The sequence below is a fragment of the Lagenorhynchus albirostris genome, chromosome X, assembly GCF_949774975.1.
Source record: "Lagenorhynchus albirostris chromosome X, mLagAlb1.1, whole genome shotgun sequence".
In the NCBI taxonomy this organism is placed as follows: Eukaryota; Metazoa; Chordata; class Mammalia; order Artiodactyla; family Delphinidae; genus Lagenorhynchus; species Lagenorhynchus albirostris.
Window position 1 is genome coordinate 4737412 of NC_083116.1, and position 23810 is coordinate 4761221.

General features: G+C 53.6%; 2 protein-coding genes across 2 annotated transcripts in view; both read right to left on the bottom strand.

Annotated features, from left to right (window-relative positions):
* Nucleotides 1-5567: 5567 nt before the first annotated feature.
* Nucleotides 5568-7722, bottom strand: LOC132514030 (heat shock transcription factor, X-linked-like). The gene is made up of 2 exons (XM_060138664.1): nt 7177-7722; nt 5568-6215 (listed from the first exon to the last, which is right to left on the bottom strand). The coding sequence occupies exons 1-2, from the start codon at nt 7720-7722 to the stop codon at nt 5568-5570; spliced, it is 1194 nt and encodes a 397-aa protein (XP_059994647.1).
* Nucleotides 7723-9465: 1743 nt separating this feature from the next.
* The window catches only part of TMEM185A (transmembrane protein 185A), a 31200-nt gene continuing 16855 nt past the window's right edge, over nt 9466-23810 (bottom strand). Inside the window, exons 3-7 of the mRNA XM_060137716.1 lie at nt 21611-21818; nt 16546-16629; nt 13222-13398; nt 12253-12376; nt 9466-11096 (exon numbers count right to left, since the gene is read on the bottom strand). Of these exons, the coding sequence (XP_059993699.1) occupies nt 10852-11096; nt 12253-12376; nt 13222-13398; nt 16546-16629; nt 21611-21818 (838 nt within the window). The 3' untranslated portion in view covers nt 9466-10851. The remainder of the gene's footprint in view (nt 11097-12252; nt 12377-13221; nt 13399-16545; nt 16630-21610; nt 21819-23810) is intronic.

Below are 23810 nucleotides of genomic sequence, written 5' to 3' on the forward strand. Positions count from 1 at the left end.
TGGCTCTTGTTGCAGTGCAGTGGGCCACAGTGAAGAGGTAGGTGTTTCATAGCCGCCATCTGCAAGGATTTCCAGAGAAATGAGGGTCTTGCTCTTTGAAGCCCTGCTCGGTATTCCCGGGGCTGGCCCTCCTCTCCCTGCCCTGGGAGAGCCAATTACCAACTGTGTGGAAACGACCATTTTAGTCACCTGGAGTTTACTTTGGCCACTTGTGAGCAAGGTCTAGATATCAGTGGGATGAAATGAATGAAAATAGGGGGTTTGAAAGAAGAGAGGCTGCCGAAGTGGAAAGGAGTCGCCGTGTGACTGGAATCCTGGGAGCTTTGCGTGAGCTGCACCCAGCTGGGGAAATCACCACCCTTCCCTCCATGCCGACAGACACACACACACACATCCAAATTGAATAATATATCCTCCAGGAGTAAAACACACAGAACAGCAATTTTGACTGGTTTTCTATTCCGTTTCCTATGGAGCTGCAAATTCTCTGAGATGTCATGAAAAGAAAGCAATTTCCAGAGGGGAGAAGGACAGAGTCTGGGATCAGAATAATACTAGAAATAAGTCCTAGCCACTAAGAAGCAACGTCCGCCAGTGTCCCCGCGTTCAGGCAGGTGCAGAAATATGGCGGCATCAGAGACCCACAGGTTTGGGCTGTGACCTGGCATCGAAAGGAAGAGGCAACTCCTGGGCCTAATGGGATTGGGAGGTCACTGCAGTGGGAGGTGCAGACGGCGCCGGGGGCTAAAGAGGCAGCCCTCCCTGCTGAGCGCCGTACGACAACGTGAATATTACGTGGGATCCTGGATTTGAAGCACCTGCCATATAGCAGGTGGGCACTTGGAAAAGGTGGAGAATTTCAGGGCCAATGGAACCTGCTCAGACACTCCTGCCGGAAAAGAAGGGGATTTTGTCATCACAAATGGTAAGCACTCCCGGGGGAAAGCAGGGATTCCTAGTGCCCGTTCGTGCAGTGAACTGACTGATGGGGGGCAGTGCTAGCCCAGGGACGGCCGTGGCAGGCAGCGCAGCAGCGGCCGGGACACGCCAAGAGCGCCCCAGGGACATTCAGGGAGACACTTTTCAGGGGGGCAGCAGCGCCCTCCCCAGTAGACTCTGGACGAGCACACACCACCCCGGCACACAGCCAGTCCTGACCAGGGCGGCGCAGGGCACACGGGAGCTGCCGCCCATCAGCGGGAAGCTCTGACGTTCTCTACGTGCGCTGAGCCTGCCCCCTGAGGGGCTGGTGTGGGTTGTCTCAGCCGTGGCCCTGTTTCCCGAGAAGCCCCCATTCCCCAGCCCCAGCTAAAGTCTGCTCTGAGCTCCAGCCTCCTTGGCAAAGGGCTGACCTCCCGCCTGGCTCTCGCCTACCCTCCTCTGTGGCAAATATCGCCGGCTGCTGCTTTAGGGGGCTTTGTGAGCAAGTGCGGGGCCCGGGCCTGTGCCTGTCCGTGGTCCCTGAGCTGGGGCTGGGCACAGGGATAGGGCTGGGTTTTTGGCGGGATGCAGGGTGTGAAGCCAAGTGACATTCACAAGACAGCAGCAGGGTGTAAAGCCACGTGTGAGCAAGCATCCAGGAGGAGGGGCATCCGCAGGGCCCTGAAGGGCACAGACACTCACGCCCCGTGGGGATGCGGAGAGTCCTCCAGCCCGGCGGTCCCCGTGCTTTGAATGCAGGCTTGCCGCCTGCCTGACAGCCAGTGTGCCCGGGAAAGTGAGCCTGCAGGAGAACGTGGGGCCACCATGCCGCTGGGACAGAAGGGAGCAGAGTGGGCAGTGGAAGGAGAGAGCAGGGCCCAAGCCTGAGCATAGGAGCCGCCTTCAGAGGGCTGTGCCTCGGACCCCCACGTCCGGGACCCTTCTCCATCCTCACGCCCTCAGTCCTAGACCCTCACCCTCCTCCCTGGCCCTCGTGTCCATTTCACGAGAGATGGTGACCTGATGGGGCTGGGCAGGCCACGTGGGCAGAATCCAGTGTCAGGCTCTCATGGGCACTAATGCCTGGCTTCCCTGTGTTTTCTCCATTATGTGGCCTGAGGCGTCAGGTAGTAGGACCCCGTGGAGGACAGCTGAATCCCCCTTGACTGTTGGGGAGACAGGTCAGGCCAGTGCGGGGATGGGTCTTTGCACGCATATGATGCTTAGCTTGAATAAGAGTCTTTCTAGTGACAAGCTGATCAAATCATGGAGACTCCCTACGCCTCGATTTCTCCATCTGTAAAATGGGCCTCCTAACAGTACAAGGCAAAAGCATTGGTGTGGGTTTCCCCATGATGTGACCTACTTGTAGAAAGCCTGGGCCAAATGAAGTGGTCGGTGGCTGTAGCTCTTGTTACTGAGTGTGTAAGAAGGATGCGCCCTCCCCCATGTTGTGAGGATTCCCGACCAGTGCACGTCTTGGGATCCCCGCGTACGTGGATTAGCGCAGTTTTTCTTTTCTCGTGAACATTTGTTGTCAGAATGCTTGGGCTCGCCTTCCTCGTCTTCTCGCTTGTCCCCGTTCAAGATGAGGCGGTTGATCTGAGGTGTCGCCTCCATTGGAACACGGGTGTCTGCAGCTTTAGGTCCCAAGTGCCTCTTTGGCCGTGTGCCATAAGTCCTGGGGCCTTTGGTATGTGTTTTCTTCATTTCAAAGTATTTTCTAGTTTCCCTTGTGATGTCTTGTACGTTCCCTGGGCTATTGTTATGGACTGAACTGCGTCCCCCAAAAATTTGCATGTTGAAGCCCCAATCCCCTAGAACCTCAGAATGTCACTGTGGCTGGAGTTAGTGGTTCTTAGGTTGAAATGAGGCCATTAGGATGAGGTCTAATCCAAGATGGCTGGTGCCCTTGAGGGAAGAGCGGATCAGCACACGCAAGGAGAGAAGGCAGGGGCTGGGGGTGCGTGCACAGAGGGTGACCACGTGAGGGGTGGTAAGAGCACGGCCACCTGCAACCAAGGAGACCGGCCACAGTACAAGCCACCCCTGCTGGACCCTCCCTCTCGGCCTCCTGGTCGGAACCACCGTGAGAATCTGTGTCTGCTGTTTCAGCCCCTCATCCTGTGCTGTGGGATTTGGCATCGTCCCAGACTAATGCGGTTATTTGGGGACGCACGGCTCAATTTCCCTCTCTTTGCAGATTTCCCACATTTCCTTCTGTTATTGAGGTCTAATTTCACTCTATTTTGGCCAGAGGACATACTTTGTATGATTTCAGCCCTTTTGTTTGTATCCCCTTAAGTTTACTGAGGGATGCTGTGTGGCCTGACGCGTGGAGTACCCTGGAGAACGTTCTAGGTACGCTTGACGAGCACGTGTCTACTCTGTTCTTGGGGCTAATAGTCTACACATGTCATGAGACCTAGTCTTTGTACAGTGCTGTTCAAATCTGTGATTCCCGTACTGCGGTGCTGTCTGGTCGCTGTACCCATAATGAAAGCAGGCTGTGTTAGTCTGCTTAGAGCTGCCATAGCAAAGTCCCACAGAGGAGGTGGCTAAAACTACAGAAATGTACTGGGTCCCAGTCCTGGTGGCTAGAAGTCCAACGTCAACTGGCTGGAAAGTGCAGTCTCAGGTGAGGGAAGGCGTCTCTTCCTGGCTCGCAGACAGCTGGTTTTCTCTTGGTCCCTCACTTGGCTGCTTCTCTGAACAGGTTGGGGGGGGTAGGGAGGGAGGGAGGGAGAGCGAGAGAGAAAGAGGGAGGGAGGGAGGGAAAGGGGGAGAGACAAAGGGAGGGAAGGAGGGAGGGTAGGAGAGAGGTGGAGGGAGGGAGAGAGAGGGAGGGAGGGAGAGAGAGAAAGAGGGAGGGAGGGAGAGAGAGAGAGAGAGAGAGCAAGAGAGAAAGAGGGAGGGAGGGAGGGAAAGGGGGAGAGACAAAGGGAGGGAAGGAGGGAGGGAGGGAGGGAGAGAGAGAGAAAGAGGGAGGGAGGGAGAGAAAGGGGCAGAGACAAAGGGAGGAAAGGAGGGAGGGAGGGAGAGAGAGGGATGGACAGGGCCATAGAAGGGGAGGAGGGAGAAAGAGAGAGAGAAAGAGGGAGGGAGGGAGAGAGGGGGAGGGAGGGAGAGAGTGAAAGGGAGAGAGGGAGGGAGGGAGAGAGAGGAAGGGAGGGGGCGAGGGAGGGAAAGAGAGAGGGGCAGAAAGGTAGGGGGAGAGAGAGAGAGAGAGGGAGGATGGGAGGGTGGAAGAGAGGCTGAGGGAGGGAGGGAGGGAGGGAGGGAGCTCTTCGGTGTCTCTTCCTCTTTTCCAAAGGACACCGCTCTTGTCAGACGGGGGTTCCACCCTTGTGACCTCATTTAACCTTACTGACTTCCCCAAGGGTGCTATCTCCAAATACATGCACCTTGGGATTAGCACTGCAACAGGTGGACTTAATGGTTGGGGTGGGAGCCGGGGGATCCATTTGAATCCATCACAGGGGGGACCGAAGTCTCCCACTTCTACTGTAGACCGGTTTCTCTGTCCCCTCTGTCCATTTTTGCATCGTTCATTTGGGGCACTGCTGTTGGGCTGCTCAAGAGACCCCCCTGACGTGCACTAGCTGTTGCATTGTGACAGACGGGAGCGGCAGATGGGACCACCCCTCACCCGGGCAGACCCGGGGCTCCTCTGGCTGCTGGTGCTTGGATCATTCCTGGTACCTTGGGTCTACTTCCCCTCCTCCCCCAACCCACCTTTTTTTTTCTTTTCTGTGTTTCTGGCCACCCCACAAGGCTTGGGGGATCTTAGATCCCCGACCAGGGATTGAACCCGGGCCACCGCAGTGAAAGCATGGAGTCCTAACCCCTGGATCTCTAGGAAATTCCCGCTCCCCGCCCCCTCCTTAGCAGTGTTTGGGAGGGGATGTCGCCCTATCGCTGTGACAGCCACAGAGTCCTGGCCAGGTCCCCCGGCCCATCCCCCACACGTGGAGGCAGCAACTGTGAGCTGGGGGTGCGCCCTGGCCTTCAGTGCTCTGTACACACCACTGGGCGCTGACCACAAGGACTCGTGGTATAAGCTCGACACCCCAGCCCCCAGAGGGTGGTGGAGCACGGCGCCCTTGAAGTGTTTAGCTCGAAAGGCAAGGAAAAGAGAACCAGGAAAATGTCTCCAGACGCAGGACCCACAGTGAAAAGCAAACCTCAATCCTGCTGTCCAGACACCAGAGAGCACCCCCAAACTGAACACCCGCAGGCCCCTGCCAGGGACCGTCACCTCCACACCTGTGCGTCGCAGGACAGTAAGGGCTCTTTTCAGGCCTCTGACCAGGGGAGGCCTGAGCTCTTCTCATCTGTCAAATCGAGACTCTGCTGGACACGGTGTCCCCGCAACCATGAACCCGTGGATGCCAGGCCCTTCCTTGTGCTTGTCCAGCCCTTCAAGGGTCTTTCTAGTGGGTGGGCACAGGGCGTCTGAGGGGCTTCTCCAGGTGTCTGCTAGGTGCCCGCACTGGGCCGGGGGTGGGCTGTCACCTGTCATCGTTTCCTGCTGAGGGGACTCAACTGCTCAGCCACGCCCAGGACGGAGGCGCCAGACACGTGTTGGGTGGAACATCGCTCTCATGTCCCCGTGCTCTTTACTGCCCTGCAAGGTTCTGGCCGCGTTACCACCTCCGTGTGTCTGCAGGGTCTGCCTGGTCAGGGTCCTCTGTGGGCCTGCCTGGAGGGGTCGGGTATTCCAGGAAAGAGCGAGAGCCCATGCAGCAGCAGCAAAGGGGCTCAGGGGCCGACGGATCAAGGTCAGGGAGGCGGCAGGCCTGGCGGCCACCTCGGGCATCCAGGGTGCGCAAGAGGCAGCAGCGCGGCCCCCGGGAGCTGCGCGGGGGGGGAAGGCTGAGGACTTGGGGGGGTGCGGCGGCCAGGCCCGGCACGGGCCAGGGAGGACTCATCTGGGCGGGAGGCCAGGAGCAGCAGAGCCAGGGGACCTCAGCTGGCTGGGCCACCTCTGCCAGGACAGGGACTAGAGGGACCAGAACCTGTGCGTTGGGATCCGGCGTGGGGGGCTCGGCTGCTGTCCAAGGAGGGGCCGGAGCGACAGAGTCAGTCCTGGCCAGGGCGGAGGCATGGTCGAGTTGCGGGTAGCTCGGGGTCCCCTGGATGTGCTCAGGAGACGGTGGGAGGCCGTCCTGCGGCTCCGCGGCGCTGGGCGCCGGGAGGTGCCCCGGGGCTGCCGGCTCGCCGTCCACCTGCCCGGATGCTGGTTTAGTGTGCACTCTTGGCTTCATCCTCACCAGGAGGTGCGGGCAGTCTCTCTGAAACAGGGGACTGTGGTAGAAGTGTAACTGAGGTCGCAGTTGAGAGAGAAAAGGAAACCCCGAGTCACAAAAGAGTTGCTCGCAAGCAGCAGCCGCCTGGCTGGGCCCCTGGGCGCCCTCCCCCAGCCGACCCAAGGCCTCTTTGGAGAAAGTGGGACCCGGTCCCAGCAGGACGCTGTGCCCCAGCGTTGACATCCCCGAGACTCGCTCACTCACCATCACCTTTCGCCCTTGGAAAATGACTGAAAATGGCCCCTTAGTATGAGTACAAGGCCCACGAAAGGGGACTTGGCGTTTGCAGGTACGAGACTGCAACAAGGTTCGGTAGCTTTCTAAGGAAGTGTCCGAATCGCCCCCTGGCCAGCACCTCCAGGGGCCAGACCGGGGACGCTGACTGCTTCCCAGGAAAGGACCTGCGCCCCCACTCAAGTGATGCTCTGGAGCTATGGGAGTCAAGGGGGCACACAGACCTCCCCCTCCCCCCGGCGGGCCACTGTCCCCGAGCAGGACGGGAAAGGCCAGCGTTGCAGCAGTGTCCTCTTGTCTCCCGCTGTGACTGCGTGTCAGGCACGAGCGGCACTGCCCACGTGTCAGGAGTACAGGATGACGCCTTGCCCGCGTGTGCTGTGAAATGATCACCACAGGGGGTCCAGTTCACACGCATCACCTCACACAGACACACCAAAGGGAAGAGGAGGAGGGAGAGAAGTGACGTCCTTGTGCTGAGAACGCTTCGGGTCCCCCCATAACAACGTCCCAACACAGCGCGCGGCACTGCCAGCTCCGGCCGTCACGCCGGTCCCCAAGTACCATCTTTAAAGGAAGCTCTCCCGACACGCCTGCCGCCGTCCCAGGCGGTCTGGGGTTGGCACCTGCCCCCCACCCCACCCCCACTCCCGGGCCCATCGGCTCAGCCCCTGGAGAGGGCTCCTCCCCCGCCGTCCCCCGCCCTCCTTACCTCGCTCAGGACGTGGGCGGGCCGCTCCTTCGTGGACAGGTTGGTCACGCAGAGGGACGTGTGCATGTCCTGGTACACTTTGCTGAATCCATAGCGGTTAAGCTGGCGGATGAAGCTCTTCATACATTCTGTCTTGAACACCTTGTCTAGGCCGTCCCTGTCCAAAACCTCCTTTTGAAACAGCGGCCTGTTGACGCCTATGCAAGTCCCGTCTTCATTCCACCCAATGGATGCAAAGCGACTGCTGTGGACGATCGTCCACAGCTTCCTGGGAAAGGGGTGGAAGAGCAGGCTGCCTTCCCACACGGCCTCGCAGGCGGTGCGAGGCCTTTTCAACAAAGGCTCTTCCGTCAAATCCTGGAAAGCGGCTTCTCCAGGCAGCAGCCTGAGGTCGGGGTGCCCCGCGGGCACGGGCTGGTCCAGGGCGAGGGACTGGGGGGTGCAGCTCCCTGAGCCGAGGGCCGGAGCCGCTGTGTCGGGAGGAAGAGGCGCCTCGCCGAAGCCGGGCGCCCTGCCCGCGGCGGGGCCCTTCTCGTCCGCAGCCATGCGGAGCGCGGCGTGTCCCTCCGCCACGTAAACGGGACAGTGCAGCGCGGCCGGCAGCACCCGGGGCTCACACTCCCGCTCAGCCCCTCACAGAAGTGCTCCGGTTGCTCGGGGGTGACAGCACAGCCCAGCCAGGAAGTGACATCCTAAAGGGCAGGCCCGTCAGCATGTCAGCCTCCTGCTTCACGCCCGTCATCGCAGGGGGCACGAAGACACTCGTGCACGGGTGCAGAGCCACAGGCCGAGCGCTCGTGCAAACCGGGCACGGCCTTCTGGTCCCGGAGCCCCCGGGCCAGGCAGATGTGCACGGACCCACGTGTGACCCACGAGGTCAGAAGTCCTCCTGTGTGTCCCCTGGCCTTCCGGGCCGTGCACAGCACCCATGATTTCAAGCACGAGCAACGTCCGGGACGCGGCCCACGGTCAAGGGCGCAGGCACCCTGCCGTATCGGCACCATCACAGGCCGTGCAGCTGGTCCTGCACAGAGACCCTCTCCAGGCCCTGCCGTCGGTCCACAGGAGGTGCAGGGAGGGGCTGCAGCAGTGATGGGTGAGCTCCTGGGCACAGAGGAGGTCAGGCCGCTGTCCCCTGCAGCTCCTCAGCCTGCACGTGTCCACCCCAGGCTGGTCCCACTCTGCACACCTAGTTTCCCATCACCCGGGACAGAGCGGTCGCCCTGAGCCTTCACCCACGGTGCGGCTCACTTTCTGCCGACCGCTGTCCACGGGACCCCCGTCTGGGTTTGCCCAGGCCGTGAGTGCTGCCATCCTGCTCTGGGACCTGCTGCTCGGACATCAGACAGGCGGCCATGCACAACCGCCCATCTGGCCCGTTCTCCCCACGTGCGCAGCCACCTCCACTGATGCCCCCCACCCTACTCTGGTCACGGGCTCGAGGATCTTCCTGAGATTTCCACGACCCAGAAACGCCTCCAAACCCAATACGTCACCTTCCCACGGCCCAGGCGCCCAGCCCAGTGGGTGAGAGCGAGGGCTCGGCCAGAAGATGCCAAGGCCGGCACCACAGACCTGCTGATCCCCAGCTGCCTGGCTCACGCCCTCAGAGCCTCTGCTTCCCCACGAGGATACTCGTAGGAGCACGTGCTTCGTGGGGTCCTGAGGACTCAGGGGGACATACAGCAGGAGGCAAGGTACCTGCCACTTAACTCACAGCTACCATGGTTACGGAGAAGCGTGCTGTCTCACAGCAAGTTTGAATCTAAGGAGCTTAAGCAATGGTCCATCGGTGGCCCTTGGCTACCTGCAGGAAGCCTTCCATCACCAGCAAAAGGTGGCCTTCCTTGTCGATTCTTGCAAACCGTGGGCTGAAACGCCACCTGAGTTAACTGTCTCTAGAGACAGCTAGGGTGAGCTACCCAGAAGTCACAGTGCATTTTGCATAGATGTAAGTGGTACTCGGTGCCCACGTGACTGGGCAATGCCTCAGGACCACTGAAAAGCCGAGTTCCACTTTAGAATGTCTGGGAACTCGCCAACACTCTCGGGCCCCTCCTCAGCTGTCAGCATTGTGGCCGTGTGCTCCCCCGCCAACAGCGAATCCCTGGGCCTCCCGCTTTCCTCTCTGTAGTGCATATTCCGGCTGTCCCTGGAGACTCCTGAGAGATGCTCACCCACCCCTGCTCCCCTCGGCTGCTGGTGGCAGCTCAAGGTTCCCTTTTGTGCTCGCTGACAGGACTTCCAGCATCCTGGACTATATCCAAATTAAGACCCGCACAGTGCACGTGGAAAATGATGAACCAGTTTATTGAACAGCTAAAGGGGAAAAACAGAGTGGATTGGGCTACATTTGCTATACAGCAAGCAGGAAAGTTGGCACCATTCCAAGTGTCCCCTTCAGACAGCACAGGCTTCCTACAGGCTGGCACCAGGGTGGAGCGGTGGGCGCGGTAGACGTCAGCGGAGCCCGGTTTAGACAAAGTAGCAGCTGCCCCCTCTCCCCCTCTCCCCTGCTCCCAGGTGACAATGCCAGGGCTCCTTTTACCTTCTTTTACTCACGGCCTGCTTGTTCCCATCGCATCTGCTTTCTTCCCTCTGACTTGTGGCTGTACCCCCAGCTCCTGGAGCCGTGGTCCTCCTAGCTAAAAGCACGGGCCCAGCTTGTGGGCAGACACAAAGCCCCAGACCTCAACGCGCACACTCTGGTGGCCACGTTTAGTCTCAGCACCCTTCTGCAGTGCTCCAGCTTCCAGTCGTGCTGTATGGCTTTCTGCAAGTCAGTGTTCCCAGCATGTTAGCAAAAAGCACAGTTTCTTGCTTATTGCGGCCGTTCTGGCAGTAGCAGCTGCTGTGTTTGTGGAGAAATTGAAGGGGAAATGGCAATGTCCCATGAAGGGGTGGCACCCCGATAGGCAGGACGGGGGTGCCACTGGCCTCTACTTCTGCAACAGAACACGTATGTCTTCAGTACAAGCTTGTAAAAAAATACTTTAACAGAATATACTGTACAGAACTAGGATTTAACACGGTATATCACAACGCTAAAATATTTGTATAAATACTATACAGGCACGGAGTCACTCCATTAGAAAGGGCTCACCAATGGGGCCAGTAAAAACCCAGAGAGAAACGACGTCCACGGCAGGAGCAAGGCCAGCTGAGGCAGCATGGGTGCACACGGGGCCCGAGGCCCATTCACAGTCCCCTAACTACGCCACAACAGGGGCATCTGAGCTACGCGGCCAGGCCGGCCTGGTTCAAAAATACAGTTTTCAATAACAATTTTGATGGGAATTTTCACACTTTGAAAACCAGCTGTGTAGCCATTCCTGCTCAGGCCTAATCAGCCACCCAGGATGGCTCCAAGCCAGCTCCACAGGCACCTTCCCGGGGGGAAATCACTTCTTCCCTCTCCACAGCCTCCCTCCATCAGATCCACAGCCGCTGACACGCACCCCACACCATGCTGCGTGTTCCAGGCCCCTGTCACCTGCGTGTCCTGTCACGGTGAGTCATTGGTAGGCATTGAGTGCAAACAAGGCATGAGATGAAGTCCCCGGAGACCCAGCTCCAGCTCCAGTTCTGGGGGTGGGGGAGGTGAACGGAGAGGCAGAGGAAGGCGGAAGAGAGTGCAGGCCAGGTCCTCTCACGATCTGCCCTGGAAAGGGCTGTCTAATCTGGCATTTCGATATTTAATTTGGGAGGTGGGAGGACATACTTCCCAGGGCTCTGGGTGATAACCACCCTGGTCTTCTTTCGAAACATAGGAGCGATCTTAGGAGGCTCTGGAACTGGCGTTTCTTCAGTTTCCTCATTACCTTCACGGTGGAGGTCGTAGGAAATGTTTCCGTATTCTCTCAAAAATGGGCAGATTTCAAGCAGAAACTGACAGAAATCCTTGCGAATCCCAAACCACCCTGAAAAGGAAGAAATGTACTTTCTCAAACACTAGTCTCCATTGAATTTCAGGTTACTTTTCTTTCCTGAATGAGAACTTTTCCTTGTACGCTGTAGTGCTTTATCCTGATGTCTTGGGAATGAAGCCTGAGCAAGGCCTCAATACCGACTAAGGGTAAGAAGGAAGCCCTGCAGCTCTGCAGCTCTGCAGGTGGCATTCCTGGACTGGCAGCTACCAGATGATGTGATCTTGGGCCCCAGCCCACACCTCCTGAACCAGAAACTGTGGCGGGGTGGCGGGGGGCAGTCCTGGGATTCTGATGGGTCCTCCAGTATGCGAACTATTGCTCTCACGAGCCTCAAATATCTGCGGTGTCTGGACTATGTCAACATCCTCCAGTCTTCCCGGCCCAGAAGAAACACATGCGTGACAAAGAATGTCACCCAAGAAAAGGATCTCCATCACCCTCTGGAGTCCGGGAAGATGGCAGGCGTGTGTTGGTCCAGGCCTCAAAGCTCCTTCTCCAAGGCCCGTTCTTCTGGTCTGGGTACCACTAAACCGTCAGCTCAGTGCTGGCTCTCCTGGGGCAAAACCCCCGGTGGCATTAGTTTCCAGAAGGGCGTGCTCTGGGCCTACATGCAAAGGAGCTCAACGTCTAGTGAGGAGGGGGCCCTCATCAAAGAGCACTTCAGAAAGGGCTATCACAGCACACAGGTGGAGGGGGAGAGAGAGAAGCCGGGCACCACTGACAAGACTTGGAGACCTCAGGAATGATGCTGGCAAGAGCGAGGACAAAACAGACACTGGGAGGACGCTCAGGGTTTGGTCGATGATGTGGATTTTCATCTCATCCTCAGGAGCCCCTGGGAAAAAGGAATCTTGGTCCCGGTGTTGCAGCAGAGGGGATGGGCCCAGAGAGGCTGCCTGCCGCGCTCAGGCCCCCCTCCGGTCGTAGGGCCACGAAAGCAAGGCTGATGGCACGCCCTTCCCCTGGAAGATTCCAGGCCTTCTTCAGTCCTACCTTTCCCAGGGAAACTCCCTGATTGGGATCCTTAGGTTCGTCTTTTCATAAAGCGGGGCCACATACACACACACACACACACAGCCACGCATCAGGCACACAGACACACACGCACACACACAGTTCAAGCGCTTCGGAAATGCTGCGTACATACAGTGGTTTCCGCCTTTCTGCCCGAATGTGGTTGCCATGAGAGTGATCAAGGAAAGCCAGAGTGGGACAAATATCGGGACACAAGAGAACGCGTTGTGGCCGTCTAGCTTGTGAACCAGCAGGATCTAAAGAAAGAGAAACAGTTGAGGTTCTGTCGATGGAGCATCTGAAAACAGACCCTCTCTGAAGCCAGACTGCACTGCCCCTCCCTCGTCAGGTCTCATAAGGGGGACGTTCGCTCCACAGGAGGCAACGGTAACCCTCCATTCTGGGGGAAAGGACAAGAAGAGCTTTCATATGGCTCTTCAGGACTAAGCAAAATCCATCCACCTACAACATTTCCAACATCAGGACTGTTCTGGGAAACTCTTGCAGCTGTTTGGTTGGAGGAGTCAACAGTGCCCACTCTATAATTCTCCACAGGGCTCAAATACAAAAATATCACATCCAACTTTCTCTTTCTAGAAGACGACAAATCGGGGCTTCCCTGGTGGCGCAGTGGTTGAGAGTCTGCCTGCTGACGCAGGGGACACGGGTTCGTGCCCTGGTCTGGGAGGATCCCACATGCCACGGAGCAACTAGGCCCGTGGGCCACAACTGCTGAGCCTGCGCGTCTGGAGCCTGTGCTCCGCAACAAGAGAGGCCGCGATAGTGAGAGGCCCGTGCACAGCAATGAAGAGTGGTCCCCGCTTGCCACAACTAGAGAAAGCCCTCGCACAGAAATGAAGACCCAACACAGCCCAAAATAAATAAATAAATAAATTAATTAATTCAAAAAAAAAAGACGACAAATCAATACATTCAGATGCGTGGTGGCTAGAAAGGTATACTTCTCACTGCCAGCCCCCAGGTCCCCAAAGAAAGGCCGCTCTGACTGTCCTGTGGTCCTCTGTTGGCAGGCTCGCCCGGGGAGCTGCTGTGCTGGGGAAGCGCAGGCTGCTGGGCCTCAAGAGTTCTGCCGAAAGCTTACCTCAAAAGTAAGGAGTGGCACGACAATGGTCATCCAGCTCAGCGCCATGGTGATGTGTGTCCTCCGCTGCTCCGCGATCACATCCATGGAGCGTAGGAACAGCACGGACCACACGATGTAGTAGAGGACCACCAGGCACAGAAAAGACATGAGAATCCACAGGGGGACACACACGACCTGAAGGGAGGAGGAGAGAAGAAAGGTCTTTAGGGTAGGCAGAGCCAACTCCTTCCTGGATCTCTGCACTTAAGACGGTGCCAGGCCTGGATGGGGCCAGCGTGGGAAGAGGACCCGCTGCTCACTGTTGGGGTTGCTGCTGCCCCGGCAGCCCTCAGGGTGACGGGACTCACAGCCACTGCCCTGAGGCGTGAGCTCGCTCAGCGGGCCCCGGGCTCTGTCCGCCTCCCCTCCACCTGCGCCCTGGCTCACCCGGACATCCCCTCTTCCCAGTCATTTCCCATCCTGCCAGAGGCACTGTGGCCAAAGGCTCCTTGGCAACCCGGGCTGCGCAGGGGGCCCAGGCCCTCCATGAACTTGCAAGTCAAGGCTGGGAGGCTTCCGCCACTCGGTCTCCGCTGCCTCGCCCAGGTGTGTTCTGTGTCAGTTGCTGTCATACTAGAAAGAGCTTGTTTCACCCTCACACACAAGCCCACACGATGAGTCCTGGGGGCCTCAGCAGGCTCCTCCCGTGTGACCTTTTCTCCCTTCTGCATGGCCCCCTTGGGTACATCTGTTGTCCCTTTGTCTTCTCTTACAAAACAGTAAAATTGACTGTTATCCTTTGGTGTCCAGTTCTATGACTTTTCACGCACACACGTATAGATCTGTGGAGCCTCGGGCAGGACACAGGACAGCTCCTTCACCCTGCCAGACTCCCTCGTGCTCTCCCATCACTGTGTCACCCCCTCGCCCCACCCATAACCCCCGGCAGCTGCTGCTCTGTCCTCTATCACGACACTTTTGTCTCTTCAAGAACGTGATGGAGACGGACTCATACAGCATGTAACCTGAGGCTCCCTTCTCCCAATCAGCACATCTCTGAGATGCCTGCAGGTCATTGCGTGTATCTACACGTCACTGCTTTTCACTGCTGAGCGCTGCTCCACTGGGTGGACGCACCCCAGCCTGCTCTCCAGTCACCCTGGGAACGAGATGCTGGTGCTTTCCCGCTTTGGGCACTTGCAAATAAGGCTGCTATAAACATGTGCGCCCAGGTTTCTGTGTGGCTGTACGTTTACATTTCTCCAGGGGAAACACCCAGGATTGGCACTCCTAGGTCACATGGTAACTCCATGTTTAATTTATAAGAAATTGCCGAGCCGTTTTCCAGAGCATCCACCCAGTTTGGCATTTTTATCAGCGACGGGCGAGGGTCCGGGTCCCTCGGGTCTGCCCCAGCACTTGGTATTGTGGTTCTTATCTTTGCCATTTTGATGAGTGTGCTGTGGTACCTCATCCTGGTTTTTATTTGCTTTTCCCGAATGGGTAGTGATGTCCTTTTCATGTGCTTATTCACCATATGTCTATCTTCGTTGTGAATAGTCGCTTCAAGTCTTTTGTCAATCTTAAAATTAGGTTGTTGAGCTTTTAGAGTTTTGAGAGTTCTTTAGATGCTTTGGATACATGTCCTTGGTTAGACATCTGCTTTGCAAATATTTTCTCCTGGTCTGTGACCTGTCTTTTCATTAATTTCATTTTAATTTTGAGCTTCTTTTATAGACCATGTTGTTGGTGCCATTTCCGGGAACTCTTCACCTAACTCCAGATCCCTAAGATTTTTCTCCTATGTTTTCTTCTAACACTTCTTTAGTTTTTACCTTTCATTTTTAGACCCAGGACTTGAGTTGGTATATGAGTTTTAATCCTTCTGAGGAGCTCAGAGCTCCTGACTGGATGTTTGCTGTGCATAGCTTCCCCTTATGTCCCTCCTCCTAAAGCACGTCTGGGAACAGACTCACTTAGAGGCCTGGTCCTCGTGGGTGGAATGTTAGCGACCAGCCTCACTTGGTTTCTCTTGAACACTGTGGGAAACCTGCAATCTGGCTGCTTCATCTGCTGGGACTTGCACAGGATTGGGGCTGGAAAAATTCCTCTGTTCATCTTTAGAAAACATGCACAATTCCTAATCTTTTTTTTTTTCTGATTTCACCTTACACTAAAATTTTGGTCTTACCCAGATTTGTTTCCTCCATGGCACAACAGAAAGCTCTGAACCCAATTACTGTTCTCTAGACACAGCACCCTGAAGATGGAAGATGGGCGCCTGAACAGTATGTTTTATTATGAATGTTTTATCAGAGATTTTAGGCAGAAGGGATGGATCTTGTCTTTATTCACTAGAGAGGTAACTTATGTTCCCATATTTTCTTCCTTGTCGCCAAATGAATATTTTCTTTTTTTTTAACTATATTTTTTACCTTTGTTCTTTCTTTTTTTAAAGGTAAACCATGTTAATCACAGACAATGTCTTATGTACAAAAGTACACATCAAGCAGGGTGGGGCCGGGGAGAAAACCCCAAACCCTGGCAAGACCTCGCCTCCCAGAGGCAAGATAATTCTTCTACCTTTTGTCTCATCTTCTTTGTATGCGTTACTAGTTGAAACCATACTGTTTTCTCTAATTTGCAGCTTGCCATATATCTCTCTCTCTCCATCCATTCTTCTATCTATGCACAATCAGTTTTAACTGAACACCCATTAACGGAAGCAAGAGGTCACTCGCATGACTCAGACTTCACCCCTGGCAGGAGTGTAAACTGGCATAGCTTTTTGGAAAAGGGAGTTGGCAGTGCAGTTTGTATTTCAACATCTCAAAAAGTTCCCACCCTCTGGCCCAGTAATACTGTTTCTGTAGTCCTTCCTAGGAAAACAATGAAAAAAAAAACAGGCAAAGATTTTTATGCACAAAATTATATGCTGCAGCATGATTTATAATTGTAAAACACCGGTAACAACTTCAATATTCGGAAATGAGGGGACAGTCTCATAAATGTATTTGAAGAATATTTTGCATCAATTAAACTTGAAAAGTCATGCTTATAAGAACCTTTTATTGACATGTAAAAATGCTTATAATACAACATTAGAACAACAAAGCAGGATACCAAATTATACATGCAGTATGATCTCAATTATCTTTATGAAACAATAAACCCCCAAACAAGGAAGCAAAAAACACTAACCATGTTATCTCCCAGTGGATTATGGGTGATTATTATCCTATTATCTTCGCTTGCCTGTCTTTTCCGACATTTCTACAATAAACACGAATGACTTTTATAATAAAAAGAAAAGTTTATTTAAGGATTTAAAAAGTTACATACAAGCCACGGCCAGTGGATGATCTTGTCCAGTCTTAAGGCAATGAATATGAACTGGAGAATGTTGACAGAACACAGGATTTCTAACTAAAAATGAAGAGAAGAATCAGTTAAACAAAATAACGGTTGCATTCAATACCACAATTGTTTGGTTAACACACTAAAAGGCAATGCAAATTATAATGCAGCAAAAGTTTTATTATGTCAAGTTGCAACCTCCTGATTCTCAGCACCGGAGGAGCAAAGCAGTGCTGTGTCAAGGAGGAACCTGGCCTGGCCTTGGGCCTCGTCCTCTGCTCAGTGGCTGCTCGGCCCTTTATGCTCATCCAGGCAATGGCCTGTCTCCAGGCTCGCGATCTGCAGAGACGCAATCTCTGGTGGTCTCCCCCAGCTTTCTTTCTGCGCCTACCCACAAACATCTCTGTTCTTAATCATCCCTGTACTGCTTTCTTCTTGTACCTGGAACTCAGCCTGCATCCCACCCCTTCCTTTCTGGCTCCTCGAGGACCCTGTCACATCAAGACATCAATTACGGATTCTTTATTGCATCTTTAACCCCGCCACTCCACCATCCTTCCCAGAAGCACAGAAACATGTTCAACTCATTCCCATTCAACACAAAATAACCCCAAACCATCAAGCTCTGTGAGACACCATGGACACTCGAGTCCCTACGGCCACCCCTGCCACTCCAAGCTCCACCCACTGTGGCCCGGCCTCCACCCTCAGGACCACCGGGAAACTGCTTTCATCAAGGTCACCTGATCAGCTCTGCAGCGTCGGACCACTTCAGCTGGCATCCTACTGGGCGTCTCTGCAGCGTGGGAGATTGCCCACCACTCCTCCCTCCTCCGAGGATCCCAGCGTGCAGTCTCGCCATCCTCCTGGTCTCTGACACTTCCCTTTCATGTGCCTTTTCCTCTCCTTACATGGTGATGCCCCCCAAAGCCTTAAACTCAGCCTCTCTCCCCACTGTAGAGACTCAGACACAAACACACGTGCTTTCACTCCCTCACCCTGCCCTGGGGTGGGGAGCAGAGCCAGCCTCCACATCCCTGGCCTGCGCGACCTCCTACTGCTCGCTTCTCCAACCTGTCTCCACCTTGGCCTTCCTGCTGTGGCCCAGAGCCGACTCTCCCTAAGGCACTTCAGAGGAAGACCTTCTCCCCCGAGTTCATTACCCCACCTCCCGCACCTTGCTGCCTTCACCCTGTCTCACCGGGAGCTACCGCTGTGGCCTGATTCCCCAAATCAGGACACAGGAGGGCAGCCCGCATTCTGTTTCCCACACCCTCAGGCTCAGGCACTTGGCCCTGTCCTCCACCGTGCAGACTTCTCTAGCATCCCTAGCCCGGCCCCCATCCCGACTACTCCTGCTTCCTCGGGCCCTCGTGCTCCCGAATGCCCCGCAGGCGGCCCTCCTTCTGGCTGCAGTGCTCACTGCTCTTCAAGGGCTCATCACTGCCCACAGGATGAAAGTCACAGGACGCCACGTGACCTGGCCCAGAGCTGCCCCAAAGTTCCCAGTTCCCAGGGCATTTAGCGACTCAGCAATTCTTTCTGAGGCCTCTGGGCCAAAAGAAACACCTAACAGTTCCACTGATTTAAGTCATTAGATCTAAACTGAGTGTTTATCCTAAGTAGCCATCTAAAAAAAAAAATTACCTCACGTTAATTGAAAGAAAAATATTATGTGTGTCCCATTCTTAACTAACTACAAGTAATTCCTGGCACTGCACCATTCCTCAAGACACTGCCACCCTCATCACCTGCTCTCCGTATGCATTTTTGCACAGCATTGCCTTCTCATCCCAGCGACTGCCAACAACTTAGACTCTTCCATGACACTATCGAAATGAATGTAGTGTGACCTCATAGTGAAGCCCTAAACTACATGGAGCTAGTAGTCCGTAGGGTGTCCCTACAGATGTCAGGGGTCACTGCTTTTCCCTCAGAAATGTCTGGTATCCCATGGTGCCCCTGGGAGCTCATTATGGTGTCCTGGGAAGCTCAGCAACGCCTTGAGGACTGAGGACTGGCCCTTACTCAGCCCAATCCCTCTATGCAGACCCCCTCCTCCCCGGCTCCCTCCTTTGTACTTCATGCTCCAGGCATTTTTTTTCTTTTTACTGTGGAAAAATACACGTAATGTAAAACTTACCCTCTTTGTCCTGACCGTCTTTCAGGGTACAGTTTAATGGTGTTAAGTACGTTCATTCATATTACCACCGTATGACTGTGGCTGTGACACCATCACCATGTTCCACCTCTAGGACTCTCTGCATCTTACAAAACTGTGCTCCAGTCATTTCTGAGTCACTGGTCCACTCAACATGACAGACTTTCTTCTGCATCTACGGCTTCTTATGTGTTATTTCCTCTGCCTGAAAAATACCATCCCCTTCCTACCTGCACAGGGCACCCTGGCTCACCCGGACTCCTCCTTCAGGGCTCTGGGGGAACCTAGCCCCAGTCACCCCCTAGCCAACGTAGGTACTCCTCCTGGGACACAAGAACCAGGAGGGAGCTCAACTCTTGGCATGTGCTTTCTTCTCATAGGTAGATTGCCAAGAGTGTGGCCACACTGCATTAGGAAAATACGGTTTCGTGCCCAGTATAGTCCTAGCCCTTGTACATGCTTTTACTTTCTAAGAAACAAAGTTCCAAATTTTCAGTTTTCTTAAACCTCCTCCTCAGCCCTCATCCAACAGTATTTATAGAACTTTCTGAGCACTTTTCAACCTGGGTAATGCTGCTCACCTGCGGAAGAGCTAGGACATGTGCAGGGGCCCTAATGGCTGTCACAATGACTTGAGGGAGCACCTCCACTAGTGTTTAGTGGGCAGAGGTCAGGGATAAGTGTCCTGAAATGCAGGGCACAGTCCTGTTCAACAAAACATTTCCTATCCAAAACGCCAAGAGCATACCCAGCCCCACTGAGAAACACGGCCCCAAATAGGTAAAATCGAGCAGCTTTGACCTCAGTGATTTTGTTTAATGTAAGCTTTTATACATGATTTTTAAAGCTTGGTTTTACTTCATTTTGCTCAGATAATAGAGAAAAATGCAAAGCAACAGAGGCACAAAGTAGACAGGTAAGTGTGACTGGGTGGAAATGGTGCCTCGAACTAATACAGGGAATAGAGATTCAGGGGAAGTTGGATGAGTCTGGAGCTCGTGTAGAAATCGGAGTTTACAAATGCGAATTTAGGAAGTGAGAGCACGTACGTGGCAGTGGAGGCAGGAAGTGTGAACAAGATCATTCAGAGGAAGTGCACGCAGTGAGGACAGAAAACGCCCAGGACTAGAATCCTATGCAACAGCAACGTGCAAGGAGCGGACGGAGGAAGAATACTTCAGAGAAGGAGCTGAACGCAGGCAGAGGTGGCCAGACTGGTCGAGGGACCAGGGGTGTCAGGAGCTACAGCGCGGCCAGCGGCCAGACAAGATGGGGGCTCAAGAGGCCCCCGGATGAGGCCACAGGCCACGGGGAGCACGTGCCGGAGCAGGGAATGCGGGGTCCCTGCCGCACTGCTTCCCAGAGCCTTTCTGTGAGGAAGGAAGATGCACGAGAGGCAAACGGAGGCCTGAGGGGGTATTGCTGCTGTTTTCTGTTTTCCCTTTCAGATGAGAGAGCGAGGTCGCTGGAGAGTGGACCAGTTCAAGAGCAAATTCTTGGAGGACCTGGCGGGGCAGAGGGTCTGAAGCGGGAGGGCAAGCGCAGGGAGGCTGAGAGCAGGCCCCCAGGGCTCCCCTCCCTCCATGGCCGCCCGGACCAGGGCTGAGGGGTCGCTCTCCCCGTGCCAGGCACAGCCGCTCCTGTCACTCGGGGCCCTGTTCCCAGTGGTGCCCCGGGGCCTGGTTCCATCACTCTCCCACTGTGGGTACCTCCCTCGCCAGGTTCAAGTACCCTGAGCTGCCACCCACCAGCTCCCACTCTCCCTTCTGACCAACTGCGGTCTTCTTCCTCCGCTCTCGACCCGCGCAGCTCAACACGGCATCCACAGTGTCCAGTTTCCCCCCTCGAGCCATTCTGGACCCGGCTGTGGGCCCTCAGCTTCTGGGCAGTTCGGCGCACGGGCTTTGGAGTCGGGCTGCCTGCAATGGAATCCTGGCCCTGCCCCTGGATAAGCGGCCAGGAACAAATTCCCTACCCTTTCTGGAAACCAGGGGTGGCAAGTGCAGCCACGTCACGGGGTTGCTGCAGATCTTCAACGAGATCCTACTGCATGGAAGCATCCAGCCCCAGGCCTGGTACACAGCAAGTGGTCAATAAATATTATCTGCTATTATTTTCATTACTACTATTAGCATTGCTAGTATTGCTTTTTCATTCGTGTGTGTATCCCTTACATTTAGGCCAAGAGGGCTTGGCGTATAGTAAATACTTGATAAATGCTTACTAAATGAACATATAGGCCCATCAGGATAAGCTAGCCAGGGAGCAGACAAAGTGCTGGTCATGGGGTCTGAGGTGCTGTGCTGGTTAGTTTTACACGTCAGCTTGGCTGGGCTGTAGTACCCGGTCGTTTAACCAAACTATAATCTAGGTATTGCTGTAAGGGTACTGACTTTAAGAAAAGGAGATTTCCCTCCATGATGTGGGTAGGTCTCATCCAATCAGTTAAAAGGCCTGAAGAGCAAAAACTGAGGTTTCCTGGAGAGGGAGATATCCTGCTGAGTCTCCAGCCCGCCAGCCTGCGCCATCAATTTCAGACTTGCCAGCTCCTTCAAATAAACCTCCCCATGTGTATATCTAGCCGCACATCTACGTCTATATCTACATCTACATCTATCCTACTGGTTCTGTTTCTCTGGAGAAGCTGGCTGATCCAGGTGGGCAGGGAAAGACGTGAAGCTGGAAGAAGCCTGATGGCCTCAGTGAAAAACCAGCGTTCTAAGTCAAGAAAGAGAAACATGATTATTTCCATCATCTTTCGTTTCCTTACGTACCATGATCTAGCGTTAGTGATCAACCTCTTCCTAACCAAGGACAAGAAGTCTCCATTACAATAACTGACCAAACGATTTTGCATTTTAAAACCTGCTTAAATATACGAAAGCTCACCTCCAGTGACCTGTCATGTCGAAAGCCCCAAACACAGGCTGCCACAGACACTGGGGAAACGAAGAAGAGCGGCATGAAGACCAGGAGCCAGAAGTGGCTGCCTCGCTCGATCCTGTCGCAGACCAGCACTTCAAACATCAGCAGCAGCAAGTGGATGCCCACCGCGATCAGCATCGCCTTGAACTCCACACATGTTTCCCCTTCTGCTCTGGAAAGGGACAGAAGGCGAAGAAAAACACCCTCAGCTCGGAGTCTCCGTAACAAGCAGGGAGCTCAGGGCAAATGCCAGCTTACGTGGGTACTAAGGACCGTATTTGTAAATTTAACAAAAGGCTCAGGAAAATCAGGTAGAAAGCTAAATCAACATTCCTCCTTAACAGGCAATCTTTCAAACATCAAAGAACTACTACAGGACGAGAAATGAACATTTACAACCAAACCAGACTTAGACTTTGAACGGAATAAAGATATTCTCAGAAGCAAGAGCCACAGTTATTACTTCCTGACAGTGCACATAAACACTCTGGTTCATAACTTTAAGTTCAACTACTTCCAAGATTATTTAAGCTGATTGCTTCTACTGCTAAAATCTGAAATATCCCTTAAATCTCACGATCCCTGTCTCTCAATGAATTAAAAACCATGTAAATCACATTTCATGCAATACTATCAAAATAGCTCTAGTTTTATGAATAAGTGTGTGCTATTTCAAGAAAATACAGCAACTGTTGTTAGGTGCTATTTTAAAATGCAAATAAAATTGTGAATGCCTTTTTATTTTCCTTTCTATTCCATTAGGATGAATCGACACCTGCAGATGATAAAGAAGAGCCATTAAAACTGTTCTTTAAATCAGTTAAAGCTGCTTAAGGATCATGCTTGGACTTAATAGGTTAACAATTAAAAAAATAATAAGGCCACTAATCAGGAGAATGCTTAACAATGCATTTGCAAGGCTGACTGTGCTTCATTCAAAATATAGATGAACATTTGTGATGTGTCATGTTGGTGATACATGCTTGTAAATTTAGGACACAGAGAAAATGAGGTCAGTGGTTATTTCTATAGGACCCAACAATGTTCCATTGGACAGTACTGACACTAGAATGACCATGTCTGTACATTCAGGACATTCAACTACGCACATACAATTCCTTTTCTTAAGGGAATCTTGAAAGGAATCTTAAATGTAACCAACAGAGAAAAGTTCAGATAGCTTCTAAATAACTAGTGGAACTTAAAATGTTTAGCTATGTAACTTTTCATTCTTTGAGTAGCAAACATTAGATATCTGAAAATACCTCATAAAAAACAAAAGATTTATGGCCACACAGGTAATCTTAAAAAAGAAAAACCTAAGAACTTAAAAAATCTAAGCTACACATGAATGTCCCCCATCTGCCAGGGCTCTTTGTGTAGCTATTTTCAAGTTCTTAGATACGTATGCGGTAACATATTTTACTCGATCTAAATCTCATTTTTAAAGTTCATAACAAAGATTTAAACAAGTTGAGATGGTCCCCACTTCTACACTTTTCTCACATGAGCAGCTGCACTGTCCCCCTCTTCTCTCCCCACCTGCCTACCCGGCATTTCTTCACTCCTCATCTTCCTGGTGATGGTTTAGAACAGCCCCTCACTCTCAAGTCCCCCTTTTTCCTTTCCAAAGTTCCAAACTTTGTGAGGGAGAGCAGAGAGACTCTTGTGGGCCCCAGCAGCACCAGGCTGCACACTGGAGTGAGCTCACGACAGGAACTTGGACCAGAACACCGTCCAAGAAGAAAGGCATGAGGGGAGGTGGGGGTGAAGGTAAAGGGTACGCCTCTGCCCGGCCCCCAAGGCTCTGCTCTCCTTCACGGCATCTGGGTCTCACCTTTTCCTGTCTCAGGACCTAACTGCTTCCTGGCCAAGCTGCCTCCTCCACACTAACAGTCCTAAAACCCCAGGACTAGGAGATTGGGACAAGGGGAGACCCAGTTCCAGGACTGAGTGGAGAAGGATATATCCCTGATGGCCAAAGCTAGACCTGTGGTTTGTAGAACTGCTCCTACAAACATGATGGTTTTATACGTCCTTGTCTAGCATGGTATAACAGTTCTATACTTTGGATGCATGTTAGATTACTTAAGCTTTTGTAGGCTGGCTAGGAACTTAAGCACCTAAAATAACAGTGCATTTGTTAAAAAGTGGATAGCAAACA

Bases quoted from the DNA above. Each gene is read 5' to 3' on its own strand.
- LOC132514030 (XM_060138664.1), bottom strand. From the start codon at position 7,722: ATGGCTGCGGACGAGAAGGGCCCCGCCGCGGGCAGGGCGCCCGGCTTC. The intron at 6,216-7,176 runs GTAAGGAGGGCG...CCCCTGTTTCAG, and splicing joins CCGCCCACGTCCTGAGCGAG to AGAGACTGCCCGCACCTCCT.